This window comes from Pituophis catenifer, unplaced genomic scaffold (assembly GCF_029215685.1).
Source record: "Pituophis catenifer annectens isolate HBS135680 unplaced genomic scaffold, rPitCat1.0.hap2 SCAF_2, whole genome shotgun sequence".
NCBI classification, from domain to species: Eukaryota; Metazoa; Chordata; class Lepidosauria; order Squamata; family Colubridae; genus Pituophis; species Pituophis catenifer.
Window position 1 is genome coordinate 263279858 of NW_027256882.1, and position 16310 is coordinate 263296167.

The following is a 16310-nucleotide window of genomic DNA, read 5'->3' on the forward strand; positions in this document are numbered from 1 at the left end:
GTGGAAAGAGATTATATTATTCTGGACTAAGATGGGCCCTGGCACAATCCAGCACAGCATGTCATATGCTCTTACACTTTTATAACAATTATGAATAATGGTGGGATCAAATTAAATTTGTCTGCTACATCCTAACTATTAGCCTATGCTAACTCTGTGTCCAAGCTTTCATACATTGGCTGTGTTTATACAGGGCAATACACACATCAATTTTAGGTATAGGTTGAGTTTATACAACATAAACTCCATATGTGTATAAAATCTGTGTAAATGTTATATTGAAAGAACAATGGAGGTAATACAAGTATACAAGTACTTACAAGCCAAAAATATATAACTTGTAGAATTCAAGACTTTTGACAACCTTAACTGTCTCTGACATTTGTCTTTAAAAGAGAAGTAATAGAAACTGGGAAATACAGCAATATTTACACTACCACGGATTCATTACTCTTCCACTAAGTGGCTTTATTCTATTTCATTCTACTACAAGCTTGTCTAAGCCACATACTTTATTTTCATGCCACCTGTCAGATCACAACCAAGAATTTTTTGCTGGTTTTATGCTACTTATTATTATGTCACAGACTGAGCATCAGATAACACTATGTGGATTTAATAGCTCAAAACTCATTTTGGACTTATTTTATAGAATACTTCATCCAAACCATTCATCTTTCCTGGCTCAAGTATTTAATGAAACTGGCATAACTCTATAGCAGCAGGCACACTGCCACTCTAACAGATGGGCCTAGACTGTAGTCATGCCAATGAAGCAATATATGCATGAAATTTAAATATTAAATCTGGAGTTCTCTGCAATAAATTCACTCATTCACTTCCAATCTTACCAAGCCTTTTGAATGGAATATGCTGATTCAACATTAAATCATTCCAGAATTATATAAATGCTTTATATAAATAGTTTCTGCATTAATCTGCAATATTCTTCTACAGAGAAAAATTAAGAACATTATATAAAATCAACATATCCAATGAATTTTCCATGAAAAAGTCATTTGTAAAACCAAAGAAAGATCAATACCAACTACATTTCTCAGCTAAAAATAGCCATACAAATTTATAAACATACTGTGCTTAGGAAGAATCTATTCTAAAGATACATAAGGCTGAATTTCGCTAACTGCAACATTTGTATATTTAAGTAAGCAGAAGCTCAAGAAGCTGAATAAGGTTGGTTCTGGTTAAAACGTGAGCGGGAGATAATTAGAAAACATCATCATGGTATCTTAAACTGAGAAAGCAAAAAATGTAGCAGAAAAAGGCAATAACAAATCACTTCTGTATCATATAAAAAAACCAGCACAGAGGTGCCCATGAAGACACCATGAGTCAGTTCAACTCAAAGGAAACTTTGTCTTTTATCTTTTCCCTGTCTCCAAATTTTAACATTTGACTGAATACTATATTAATAGTTTAATCTACTGAACAGATAAGCATACTCTATAAGGGTCTGCACTTCAAAACAGTACATAAAATCAGCTACTGCAGAATACAGTGTCAAGACTACTATCTAGTTATTGAAAACAGCCCACATAAACACAAATCTTGAATGTATTACAATAATTTCCAATTCTTCCTTGTCACACTTGGTAGTTCCCACTGTAAAATTACCTTCTCCCACATTAATTTTCCTCTAATTTGAAATCATCATAGGTCCTACCTTTCCCAGATTGGTTAATGGTTGCAGCTTTTAAAAAGGCCCTATAAACACATGCCTCGTAGAGAGAAATGAGCTTCATCATTATTATGCTGCATTCAGAATATCAAACTTTTAAGAATTTTTTACACTGCCATCAAAATATTATATATTGCCACTAGTGCCTTGTGGAAAGACATAAACATAAACAAAAATAAGGAAAATCATTTTATTATGAAGAAATAAAAAAGAATGAAAAAAGCATGTGCTCACAGAGCTTAATCAAGATGGCCATCTGCTGGATTAGTAACAGCTCTGATAAACTCTTTTATTTACAGTGGCATATACAAACTTCTATATAAAATAAAATTGTTTTTTTTAAAAATATCAAAATTACACACATATATTCCCACAGATTTTCTAATCAAATAAACTAGACAAAGAATTGCTTTGTGCTATTTTAAAAGTATCAGAATCATAAAGCTCATGGTAACCAGATTACATTTTGTTTTTTCCCACTTTTATCAAGAAGGCAAACATAGCTAATACCTTTCCTCATCATATTTTCTCCACAATAACAACTCTGTGATGTGAGTCGGCCCAGCTTTCATGTGTAAGGAATGACTAGAACTCACGGCCTTCCAGGTTCTAGTCTGGTGCTTTAACCACTAGACCAGTTATGGTGAACCTATGAAATGCCACAATATTTTGGAAGACATAATATTCATTGACATGACAACTATTCTTGAAAACATGTCCCCTTCTCACAAGATTTGGAGAGGCCGCATGAAAATGGAGTGTGCTTTCCCAGGACCTCAGAAAGTCAAGAGAATGGGCTGTGGGAGAAAGAGGGTGGCCTCCAGAACTTCCAAAAATTGCACAAGAAGGGGACATACTTTCATGCAGTTTTCAGAAGCTGCAGAGGCCATAAGCCGCTTGAAGAATGAAGATCTTGTGTGATCTGGAGTAGCCTCAGATAGACTACAGGGGCCTCTTAATAAGAAGAAAGCATTGCTTGAAAATAAGCAGTGTGTGGTAAATTTGGGAGTGCTAAGCCACTGGGGTAATCACACCTTTTCCAAGGCTCACACAGACTGAGAAATGGCATGAGGTGCCCTTTTTGAGTGGTAGCAATGGTGCTTGGCTAAAGCTGAGGCCCAAGGCTCAACTTCAGGCCAATCCTCAGTGTTGCCACCGAGTGCCATTGTTCAGGGTGGCCTAGATTGGGGGGGGGGGGGGAGATTGAGAATTGTTTCTCTTTTGTGGGGGGAGGTGTGACTGATATGCTAACAGTCAAGTATTTTCAAAAATTTTGACACGCCAAATCCAAAATATTTGACACTGTTGCACTAGATTAACCTGGCTCTCATTTTATCAGATTTAATCATCAAAGCTACTGAAAAAACTTTCCATTACAGCAACACATCTGAACTTTTACTTCTGAGCATATCGTTCTGCAGCACTCTTATATAATTCTGCCAAATGAACAAGCTTTATTATTTATTAATAAAACTAATTGTGTTCTTGATATGGCTGGGTAGATTCTGTCAATTAAAATATTTGTTAGAAGTAAATCTAACATAAATCTAAGTAAATTGTTTGATTTACTTTAAACTCTGATCAAAATTGAATGTCTTAATCTCAATAAAACAGATAATTGGAAAGTGGAATATTTTTATCCCAGACTGATCTCATTCATAATCAATGTTCTGTTTTCTAGTATAAGAGGGGGCTCTAAATTACTAAAATGTCAAAAACTATTTTAACTACGTTTGTTGCTACTCTGAATTTATTGGTGTATGATATTTATGATGCAACTATAGCTTTTATAAGAGAGACTTAGAACTCAGTCACCTGCTTTTTAGGCCAACAGCTTAACTACTACATAAAACTCCTCTTTTAGACGTGCATTGCAGTCTCCAGGAATTAGAAGTTTTTAAAAAACTAATAGATTGTAGGAATTAAATACTCAGTCATGTGAGGTAGAAAATTTTCCACAAAATTAATTTCTCCAAGGAAAAATTATTCATTAATAATGAATGGATGTCAGTCACAAATCTAATGCTACATTTATCCAACATCTTAGTAGACAGCAGCACTTGACTATTCTTATCAGGGCTTAGAAGAAGAGTATTGTAGGGATTAAACCACAATGGAAGAGTAGCAGAGGACTCTAGAGATATAGACTAGACTGAGAAGTTAGAAGAACATCCTGTATTGTTGCCAAGTAAAATTCATAAGCCTATCCACAAAGTAATGGATATGAAGGTATTAACTCAGCTGGAAAGAAATTCAGAAACACCATTATTTACGTAAATGATAGATACCCCTAAATTCCACACAAATCTTCCAAAGATAATTTTAAAAACCAGAAAAATTATAAGCAAACTGAAATTTTGTGCATTGCCAATTTCTCCATTTTTCCACTTAAATTGTGAAATTCAGCAGAAACTAGCCTTGGAGACTTTGTATACATTTATAGCAGCATTGTGGCCTAGTGGTAAAGACATTTGCTTCCCACTCAGAAGGTTGAGAGTTCAATCTTAGGAAGCAGCAGATGTTTCTCTCCTATGGTAGAAAGAAAAAAATATCTGCTGTGAACTCCACTTGCCATCAGGAAGGGCATCTAGCCAGTAAACGTTCATGTTCATCCAGTTGCTCCAACTCTTTCCCAAATTAAGGGATTATATAATTGTAACTTTTAGATGTAAAACTTTGGAAAGGAAACCTTTAGCAAAATCTGGTTTCTCTTAAAGACACTTAGAGAACTATAGAGTTGGCATTAGCCAACTCATTTTCTTATTAGAACTGAACGCTCATTTTTCTACTTCAGCTTTTGGCTACACAAAAGTTGTTGATAATAATCCTCAATAATCCTTCATCAATTTGCACTACTGACAAATAAATGAGATTGCATCTACAGTGATTCAAAATTATTTTATTTATGTAATAATTTCAATTTCAATTTTCTAATGCACAGTCTCAATTAGCAAAAAATACATCATACACATTATTCTGAATTCATTATAATTAAAAGTCACTGGCATGCACTGACATAAGTTTTCATATTGTCTCTACAAACTCAAAAACTTCAGAAGCAGATGCTTCTATATGACTGCTCTTTCTAGAACATACCAAATTGTAATAATAAATTATGCTTGATATTAAGAAGGGAATAAGAAAATACAACTGCATATTAATAGCACAATTTAAAGAATGCTATAAAGTTCTATTTGATAGTTAAAAGCAACTTAAATAAGACTGTCAATATAAATTATATGTTGAATTAATTCTAACTCTGCATGGAAATGCTTCCTGAGAGATTTGCCAGTCAAAACTGTCATTTTGGCACTTGTAGCTGATAATCTTCCAACTCTACTTCATTCACTGAGCCATCAATTTACTCATAATTCTTCTCATATTATCATCTTATCAAAGAAAGTAAAAAAACATTTAAACTGTCAAACTAAATGTAAAATCAGATGGTAGTTTATTATTGCATGGGAGCTTTTCTAATGATAAAACAGCTGCTTGTGAAGTAGTGATCTTCATGAAGATATGAAGAAGGAAATGGTTAAAATTGTTTTTATGTTATTTCCGAACCAATCTCCCACAGCTACAATTTAAAGTGATTTAAAATAAAAGAAAGAAAAAATACTAAGAAGCACACCAGATGATAAGAGTCTGATCCTATGCCTCCTAGTTCTGCCAAAGAAACTAACCAACTTTTGTCTGAGGAAAAAAAAAATTAATATATCACATAAGTAGTATTTTTCATATTTGATAGAAAATAAATACCTAGCATCCATGCCTCTAAGCTATACCACATTGTGCCTGTGCTTTGGATAGAATAGGGATATAGAAGATAAAAAAGTACAGAATATATTATTTATAGATTTTAATACACATACAGAGAGACAGTGTGTGAACAAATAAAATTATTTCTATAAACTGATATAATAGATTAGTACAAAAATATTTCAATGTTAGCATGGAATAAATTTGGGCAAAGAATAGCATACTAAACAAATATTAGACCTAAAAATTGATAATTCTCAACATTTAACCTGTGCATACTGATAAATATCTTACTATAATAAAAACGCTTTTTATTTTTTTTAACCCTGAGAATCATGCATAGAATCAAACTGGAAACCACTGAGTTGGTCTTAAGAGTCTTGGCCTAACACTCAACTGTCACTTCTAGCTGGGGTGAAATTTACTTACTTTTGCTACCGGTTCACAAATTTGAGTACGCGCACACGTGTGCGCCGCCTTCTGAGCATGCGGAGAGGGTCAAAAATGGGATTTGATGACGTCCGGGCGGGTGGGCAGAGCCTCCCGCTGCCAGCGCTACCGGTTCACCCGAGCCGGATAGAACCGGCTGAATTTCACCAGTGCTTCTAGCCCATTTGTAAAGAAGGCTATAAAGCCACCCCATCTTAAAGTACTATATTTTACATTAATTATGAAAAAATCTGTTATATACCAGATTATGAACTAAAAGTAAATTATTGTTAAATTCACTGTCACAACTAAAACCTTTATAGTAAAAATTATTCAATAAACTGAGATTACAAATTACCCAAATATATGCACGTAAGCATTATTAAAATTATAAAGTAATCAACACAGGTTACTTGGAAAACTATTAGGAAATGATTAAACTTACTGGCAAGTGTGAAAAGTTAAGAGTAGAATTAGCAGGGCTCAGATTTTAATAAACTACAGTCTTTAAAACAGAGGATGAGAACTATATAATGGAATATAATGAAATAATCTTCATGTGATTATTTGTAAGAAAAGAATTTCACTCCTTTAAATAAATCAGGAACAAGAGCACATTATATACTCCCTTGTCGAAACCGAAATGCTAAAAATAATTGATATTAGCATATACCAAACGGAAGGAATGGTACTGTAATAAAAAGTAACCAGAGGCTGTCAAGTCCTTTCACAGCAGTGAACTGGGAAAAAAAACAACAATTAGGAAATAATCCTCTGTGTGATCCCACCATCACTACCTAAATTTAACTTCATTTTTCTGATCGTAAACCTTTCAAATTCTCCAAGGGCATGCATTTTTTAAAAAAGAAAATCTTACTAACTCTATAACTATCAAGTCGTTGAAAAGTGACGTGATAGGCCACTGGTTTAGTCTTTCTCTGAACTTTGTTTTTTTTTTTTTTAAAGCGTCCTTTCAATGGAGCAGAAAAATCAAGAAGCACGTGGACAGCCCATCCCATTAAGGATCCTGTGGACGATCGAGCAGTAATCTATTGAAAGGGATATTTCCGTGTTAGTTAACTTTCCCTCCCCTTTTCGAACATTCAAGACAAGTAAAAAATAAAATAAAATCACAGGTAGAAGTGATGGGTCAGCGAAGTACAAAACACGAGGGGAAATTATTACTACATTCAAATTATTATTACTAAATTCAAGTGTCGCACAACGTCCAGCACTTTCCTGCTTAGCGACCTATTAAGTGGGAGTCGCAGAGACCCTCCTTTTGGAGAAACTGGAAGCGCCCATTGGGCTGTATTGCAGAAAGCTCATCAGCCCCCTAAAGTGGCCCAGAGGGAAGAGCGAGCGGCGCCAATTCCGCTTCTTGCTCTTTTTCAGAGAACGCGGCGCCTGCGCTTACCGTCGCCGCCTGCAGAGAAGCTAACCCTAACAGCCCTCCCCGGTCTCTGAGCGGTCCGAAGGCTCCCCCGCCCTCCGCCCCCCTCCCCGCGGCCGCCCTTTACTTACTTCTTGCCATCGCTACTGAAGAGCCCGAAGGCCGCCGGAGGAGCGGTAGAGGCTGTAGTGGGCGCCGCCTCTTGGCCCACCTCAGGCTGAGCATCCCCGGCCTGCTCGTTGTAACCGACGTTGTTGGTCAACATAGTCCCACGAACCGCACCGTTACCGCTCGAAGCGCCCACCTGAACCAGGTTTAGCCCGCCCTCCTGCAGTTGGCTCGCGATCCGGCTCTTCCCGGAAGCTGTCGGCAAACAGCAGCCGGAGCCATGTCACATGATCGCCGAGAGGGGCGGGGACCAGCCGGCCCAACAGACTTTTTCTGGAGAGTCGCGCGGCGGCGCCGTCGTTGCCAAGGGAACGACGCGAAGCTTCTCCGCTCTCCTCGCTTCCAGGATGACACGCCCCTCGTCACGAGGAAATCTCCGCCGTGGAGCCCCCTCCTCCCCCCCCCCGGAGGCGTCCTGGTCATGGGATACCTGCTCGCCTTCAGATGCTCGTGTGCCACGTAGGCAAAGACAAGCTAGGCTCCTCTTTGAGGTTTAAGCTCTGCTTTAGAGGAGTATCCTCCGATTCCTTCACAATTCGGTCAAGTCTTTGAATTTAATGAGGGGTGACCGTTAAGCAATTTTTGCATGGTGCAGCCAAACAAACTGGCCAATTACATTTTAGCCTCTTGTGGACCTAAACTCAGACCATGTGGTTGGTTTATAGTCTTACTATGTTGTGCCAAAGCAAAAGTTTCACTTGTGACCATGATCATGTGTATGTTCTGCAAATGCAACAGTAGCAATAGAAAACAATATCTCTTATTACGCTGAGATGGGTCCTAATTAATAGCCACCTAAGAATCTATGAATAACTCAAGTACGAAATTCTTGACTTCCCAATAAAAATATATAACTTGTCATTTAATGCTTGGGGGGCACAGATGGGAAGGCAACCAAAGTGATGGGAAAAACGATTTCCATTGCTACTGATAAAATTGTTGAGTTTGAGAAACACTGGACCAGGGGTGGGTTCTACTTACCTTTACTACTGGTTCGCAATGGGAGCGTGCCTGCGCTCGCTTCTATAGAACCAGTCTGAATCGGGGTCAACCTACCACTGCACTGGACTAAAGGATGACACCAGCTCGTCAGAGAATGGGAAAGGGACAATTATTCTGCTACCTGTTTTTGTTACAGTGCAAATAAAATATTTTTGCTTATATTTTAACATACAGTGGTCTTACCCTAATATATCAACTTTAAGATATGTGGACTTCGACTCCCAGAATTCCTCAACATTCTGGGAAGTCCACACATCTTAAAATTGCTGAGGTTCAGAAACACTGATTTAGTTTCAGACAGATCAGGATCAATATGCACGCAGAAATACTGCATCATTTTCCATGTAGTTTAAATTGTTTCTTTTATTATTTTACTTCTCTTATTTTATATTTCTATCCTTAAATATTGGAACCTGTGGAAAAAAACTTGCAACAGGAGCTTCTCAACCAGAAAGGCATGCCCTTTTATAGCATAGTATATTTCATTCCCTAATTGCCTCTTCCTGCTTTTCATACTTCCCCCTTATAAAGCTTACCTTTTTGGTAGCCACTGAAATTTGCAACATTGCATCCTAGAAGCCACCATCTCTGGTTTTTAGCTTGATGCCTTAACCGCTGCATCAAACTGGCTTTCTTACTACTTACTGTATGTTGTACCTATTTGTTTTAAACTAAGATTTAGCTGATTTTACATGATTATTTTTACATGGTTTTTCAAATTTTTATTTTGTGAAATTGTACTGAATATGCAGTGCTGAGGTCACAATTTGCAAATCTTGTTCATTATAATCTTACCTGGATTTCTTATTTTTACTGTGTCAAGAGGACTATGTGTTGTACAGTATTAGTTCCAGTTACTGCATACTTGTTTGGTGTCCTCTTGTGGTTTAGATTATGAACTGCAAAATTACACTAAAAATGCAAACTTAACAATTGGATGATACCTTTAAGATAGCACAAATGTTATGAAGCAGTTTACAAGTTTTTACGTTCTCTAGAACTATTCACAATGGAATGTTAAAATAATTTAAAAATTAGGTCAAATTTACAATCAGGATGTTTGTTGTTCAAAACTATTTCATAATGATGTTTATATACTGAAGATATTTGTCAGTAATGGGTAGGTTTCACTTAAAATTCAGAGTTAAAATAGTGGTTCCTCTCACCCAAGCAAAAATTAGTTTCCAATCTGTTTCTACCTACAAGGATAGGAGAGACAAGAAAAGAAAAAGAAAACTATTTTTACACGAGCAGCAAAACCAGAGGTATCTTTGATAAAGTTTTTTTTTGAGGGGGAGGAGGGGCAACTCAAGGTATTGTTATTAACTCTAAAACCCTAAATGGCACAGGACCAAGTAACATGCAACAACATGCCTTAGGTTATTTGCCTGCCTGTCCATCAGGAGTGAGTGCTCCACAGATCCCTTCTCATAAATGCTGTCATCTAGCAGGATTTAGGAAGTACACCTTATCTGTAGCTGCCCCTGTCCTATGAACATCCTTCCCCCTCCCCCAGAGATCCCAGACCCCCATATTTCTGGAATTGAGGAAAACCTTGAGTTTATTTTTTTCACAAACATTGGGGTACGTTGAGACTGGAACCCAGTAAGACAGTATATTGATAGGTGGAGAAATGTTGCCTGAGTTTTTTATTGTGTTTGTTTGCAGTTTATTTGTTTTTGCTGTTTTTATTATCTTGTGAGCTACTCTAGGATGGCTATATGTCGAATGAATGAATGAATGAATGAATGAATGAATGAATGAATAGGTGTCTAATAAATAGCCACTCTTGCTTGAGTGGTATCTCAACCTCCTTCTCCCATCCAACCCCAGACATCTTTTAGGCATCAGGATTCAAGATAGTTCAGGTTTTCTGCCACATGTCCTAAGAAGGAGCTATACAACATCATCAGCATGTCAATGGTACCTCACCCCAACTGACAGACAATTTCTCCCAGAAGGCTTATATAGATGTTAAATAGAATGGGGTCAGAGGAATGAATTCCGGGATATATACTATAATTTAGCATCTATTAAAAACCTTTTCTTGCCTGCAGCAACCAACTAAATTTACTGGCTTGGTAGGAGCAGAACCATCCCTCCCATCCTTGTAGGCAGGCCAGAATAACACTGACTTTGTAGTCAATAGTATCATAAACTTCCAAGAAATCCAGAAAGATGAGGATGGTCACATTCTCTCCCAAGTCATCCCTGAAGGTAACCAGTATGGTTTAAGTTTTATATCTAGGCCTGAATCCTTACTTCCATATAATTTCCTTTATCCTATGATTGACCTACATTTTCCATAACACCTGGAAGAGAGGCTTCTCAGACAGCTAGCTCTTCATATCTATTCTTACAAGATGTGGCATAACAATTTTTTTGCTGTAACCCCAATCAGATAATTATTTTCCTCTTTTGTAGCGGTTAATATTGAACGTTCCTTTACTGATGCCTAAATGAAGCAACTCTGGGAGTGGAGGGGGAAAGAGTAGTTACGGGCTATAAAACTTTCCCAACCAAAGTAGCCCCTTTGTAGGTCAAATTCCAAAGGCTGTCCTCAATCACTTGGCTGATTGGAGATAGATCCCCATAGTGTGGTGCATATATTTGGTGACAATTTCTTAATAAAGTTTGTTGAAAAGGTTTGCTGTTGTCCTAGCATCTTCCATGGTGTTTTTGTTCTTTTGTATCTATTCTACAAATCCTAAATTAACTTTTGACAGACAAATTGATAGCCAGTTTGGTGTGGTTAAGGCATAAACATAGAAAACAAGAGATTTCTGTTAGAATATTCATGACTGGGAAGACATGGTAACAAGGTCAGCCAATGAATAGGCATAGCAACTAAATCAACCAATTAGGAGCTGAGACAGACTGGAGGCAGGGCGTGTCTTAGTCTGCAGCTTCTGCTTCTGTGTAGAGAATTGAAACTGAAACCAAGCAGTTTGTGCATTCTGTCTGCTCTGCTGAAATTAAACTGAATCTGCTGTTGGTATTGTAAACTTACTTCATGTATTATTTTGTATATAAAGAAGTTAATGAATCCTGCTGCATCAGTTTATCTGTGTGCTTCTGGATTTGTTTTTTTTCAACAAACGCTTGACAATTTCTTTCCAGGATTGAGAATGACTGGCCTGAGGTCACTCAGCTGACTTCATGCTTAAAACTAGAACTCAGTGTCTCCAGCTTTCTTGCCCACACATCAAACTGGCTCTCTATGACCAAATTACATAGCCAAAAATAAAAGGCATCATCTTATTGTTACAATTAGAAGGAAGGGATAGCTTCATCTGAATCACAGTTAAAAAATACATGCTGCCATCAGAACAAAGTCATGTAAACTGTACTTATTAAAATATTATTTTGAACTCTGCCATCCCACTTGAATAGTGAGAAGCTAAATGTAGCCTTTATAAGTCTCCTTTACCAAGAAAAAAAAATCTCCAGTCATGTTCACTCTATAACAACTTAATTCAAATGACAAAGTACAGTGTTGTTTCATGTAATCTGTGATACAATACTGAAAGATGTTTATATTGAATATTGATTTTCTCTGATAGCAACATTAACAGGAACTTAAACATTCGCTTTTCTGCTCAGTCTCCTAACACTCTGGAAGATGTGCTCCTTCATAATACTAAATTTTACTTAATGTTGATTCTTACATATATCACTTCCTTTTTATCTTTATTTCTTACAGCAGTTTACTGCATGATTATAATTGCTCAGAAATGCTTTTAAAAATAATGGAAGGAGATGTATAAGTCCAAACTATAGAGGCAAATCCATTGGATGTTAAATTTTCTCTTAAACCCCTCCCCCCAATTGAGGACAAACAAAAAAATATTTTCCTAAATCTTTAGTCATACTCTTCCACTCACATTTGGAAGTAAATCTCATCAAAGTCAACCATACTTCCAAATACGTTGGTAGAGAATAAGATTATCACAGATCAGTTTTGTATTCAATAAATATCCAATAAGTAAGTCATAAGATTAATAAGCATTCTTGCAAACTGTCACTTTGAAATGTAGGGCCTAAGAATGTTCCCCTGAAAGAGCTGTTCTACTGATGGCAACAGAATGGGTAAAAATATGCAGCATCATAAGCAATGAAGGAGTCAATTTACAATTTATAACTGTTCAATCAACTGTCATATTCTCCATGGACTTCTCAGAAGCAATGTCCTGGGCATGATTTGAAAAGAAAGATGCAAGTTCAGATGAGTTTGTGATCTAATCTGTGAAGAATATCACTTTATTCACAAGCAAATTTGATGAACTAAATGAGGTCTAAAGCAATGAGGTCTAAAAAAAATATTCAGTGCATTTGGGAGGCGATAACAACTGCAAGCAATAATAACATAAATATTATAATTAATGGAGTATAAACATTATGACTGCTAGGTGATGTCACTCATCAACCATCTGTGGAATAATGTTATCCTCAAGGGAAGTTGGCTGTTCACCAGATGTGCCTGTGTGGTAAAATTAATCTCATCAACTATCTGAAACATACAACCACTTGCTTACAGTTGCTCCATTGTGAATTTAGAGCCAGCCGCTATGGCTCTCTGCAATAAACTGGAGAAATGTACTGCTGGCTGGTAATGAAGAGAAAATGGGAATGGAAAAGAGACAGCCCAGGAATTGATAACATTTTGCTAAGAGTGAAACACTTAACTTATTTGCCCTAGTGTAAAATCTTCTCTAATATCTGATAATTTATAAATGGTTTCTGGGTGGAATGTAACAAATTGTCTGAGAATCAGATCTGTAAGCATTTGCTACACTCAAGTGCGCTTGTATATGAACGAGGTGAAAAGGCCAATAAATTATTTTCTTGGCAGATCAAGGATGAGGAATTTGAAAGATCTATTTTGGAAACAACACTAGATACACAGATGGTAATTTCTAGCAGAAAATTAATCAGGCTCTTTTGTCACAGACACTGCCTGCAGTTTGCCTCAATGCAGTAACTCTGTAACATTCAACTGCAAGAGCTTGATGCTCTCAAACATTCACATAAATTTGTAGGCAGTTGTTATTTTTTTTACATTTTTCTGTGCTATGACTCGCTATATATGATTAGAACAAAAACTTAACCAAGGACTGCACCAGGACTGCTTTCACAGATTATTGCAGGCATCAGCAGGTTTTTCAGGGACGGTGCAAATGAGCACTCTTCCATGAGGCACTTGCCTAGGGTAGTGATTTCAGGGCCAGTTCTCAGGTAGTCATAAGCAATCAGCCTGATACTAGATCAGTCTGTTCCTAAAACAAGAGAAAGGTAGAAACTATAATTTCACTATAAATTTATCTTGCATTTGTTATTAGAGCAGTCATTGTGATTCTTTCATAATGGCTTCTTTAGCACCTCCATGAAAATTAGATTGTGCACATTTCTGACATCCAACTTGCTAAAAACATTTTTTTTTTTGCAGCTACTGGTATTTCAAATGTTTGGGAATGAGAGGAAAATTGCAATGACAAAAATAAGTAAACTGAAATCATGTACCACTCTGAGAGAACCATCTTGACAAAGAAAGTTGGTAAGGTAATAGTGGGTGTCGAATGGTGAAAGAAATCATTTCTGTAATTTATTACTGAAAAAATCCTCTATGCAAACCAGTTCTTTTGATGGCATGGAATATTGGCTTTTAGCAAGAATCTAGTTTATAAATTCAGTCATAGGATCAAGAAGGGCAAGTCAAATGCAATCTATTTCTCAAAAAAAAACCCACAAATGAGAATAAGCACAATATTTGGTCATCTGTACTATTCTCTGCACTTACTTTGTCGCAATTGTCAAACCTCATGGTTGATTTTAGCCATTGAGAGAATTCTTTTGACATGAATTCAGACCCTCTGTCATGATTTGCTTGATTTGTGTGTGATGCTGTGTTTCCACACGTTTATAAAATTCCTTAAATTTTTGAAATGTTTCATCTTTATGTTTTAAGGTGTAGACAAAACCATAACGACTGAAGTCGTCTACAATAGTGAGGAAATATCGTTTTTTATATGTAATTGATGGAGTTAATGGGCCAACTAGATCCATATGTACTAAATTAAAAATATGATTTGATGATCTTGTTGCCTTTTTGGGTCTGGGTTTGGTTCTCAGTTTTGAAGACTTGCATACTGAACATTCCAAGTAATTTTTGCAGTCTTTTATTTTAACACCTTCAGCATGTTCAATCATTTTTTGTATTACAGGAAAACTGGCATGTCCTAATTTTCTATGTAATATGTGTGCACATTCATCATGAATTGGTTTTCCAATTATGGGTTTTTTGTTATTGTGTGTATTGTTATCAGGTGTAGTTTCATCATTATATTCTGATTCATGTTCTTCATTGTCACTATCTATATCATTATCTGTTTCTGTGCTAGTGTTAGTTTCTATGTTTGAATTAATGTTGTGTAGCCATTTTTCTTCTGTAATCAGATATGGTAAATCTCCTTTGATAATTATATTACCTATGTTTATTTTGTTTTTCTCTAGAGTCACTTTTCCTTTTGAGAATACTATGTTTATGTTAGAGTCCCTGCTTAGCTTTCTTGCACTGAGAATGTTGTGAGGTATTTTGGGTATAAATAGTACCCCCTCTATTTTCCCTAGACCGGGTAATTCTACATTTCCTCTTCCAATAACTTGGACTTCCTCTTGGTTTGCTACTTTAATTACAAATTTATCTTCGACGAAGGAAGATAATATTTTCTTATCGTGTGTTGTGTGATTTGTTGCTCCGGAATCAATGAGCCAAGCATTGTCTTTTGAGTCTTGATTTTTGATTATAGTGTGTTTATCTAATCCGTATAATGATCCCGACTTCCTGTCCCTTGAGTTGTCTCTGCCCCCTCTATGTTCTCTAAAGTTTGGAGAATTTCTGTGTCTATATCTGTCAATGGATGATTGTCTATCGTGATATCTGTTTCTTGTGTCATGTCTTTGTCTTTCTCTAGGAGGTTTTGGACAATCTCTCCTATAATGTTCCTTAGATCCACAGTTATAACATTCTATTGTGTCCTGATGTCTGTCTTGGAATACTACTCTTTTGATCTGTCTATGTTCTTTGTGTGTACTGTAGCGGCTTCTTCTCAAATTATCTTCAGCAATTAATTTATTTGATAAACTCTCTATAGATAGATAGCCTAAGTTAATTGTATCTAGATGTGATATGAAGTTGTCCCATGATGGGTCTAATGAATTAATAATAACACTTTTCATTGTCTGGTCAGATATTATTTCTCCCCTTAAATGAAGTTCTGCTCTAGTTGTGTTCAATAATAGTAAATGTTCACTTATGGTAGTCCCTGGTTTTATCCTGGCTGAGAAAAAGATTTTAGACATTCTAGTTGTGGTTGCCACACTTTCACTATGAAACCAAGAGCCTTGGTAGTACAGGGGTTTAAGGCACCCTGTTATTAAGCTGGTTATTAAGACCAGCTGCCTGCAATTACTGCAGGGTTCGAATCTCGCCAAGGCTCAAGGTTGACTCAGCCTTCCATCCTTTCTAAGGTAGGTAAATTGAGGACCCAGTTTGTGGGGGCAATAAGCTGACTTTGTATAAAATATACAAAAGGATGAAGGCTATTGCTGAGCACATTGTAAGCCGCCCTGAGTCTTCGGAGAAGGGCGGCATATAAATCAAATTAAAAAAAAAATAATAATAATAATAAAAAAACAATTTAAACATACAATGAATTATTTCAGAGACAGTTAGATTATGCTTAATACTATGATAAATAGCAGGTGATATACTAGAGATTAGTAAATGAAATGCTCTGTGATGTAGGCAGTCCAATTTCAGTGTCCATGGTTTTTTAGGAGGGTTAGTTATAAAAAATAATA

General features: G+C 36.4%; 1 protein-coding gene across 3 annotated transcripts in view; it reads right to left on the reverse strand.

Annotated features, from left to right (window-relative positions):
* Window positions 1–7656, reverse strand: part of AP3B1 (adaptor related protein complex 3 subunit beta 1) — a 164253-nt gene extending 156597 nt beyond the window's left edge. For all 3 annotated transcript variants that reach the window (XM_070938829.1, XM_070938830.1, XM_070938831.1), the window contains exon 1: window positions 7412–7656. In XM_070938829.1, coding sequence (XP_070794930.1) covers window positions 7412–7545 — 134 coding nt within the window. In that variant the 5' untranslated portion in view covers window positions 7546–7656. The remainder of the gene's footprint in view (window positions 1–7411) is intronic.
* Between the last annotated feature and the right edge of the window lie 8654 nt (window positions 7657–16310).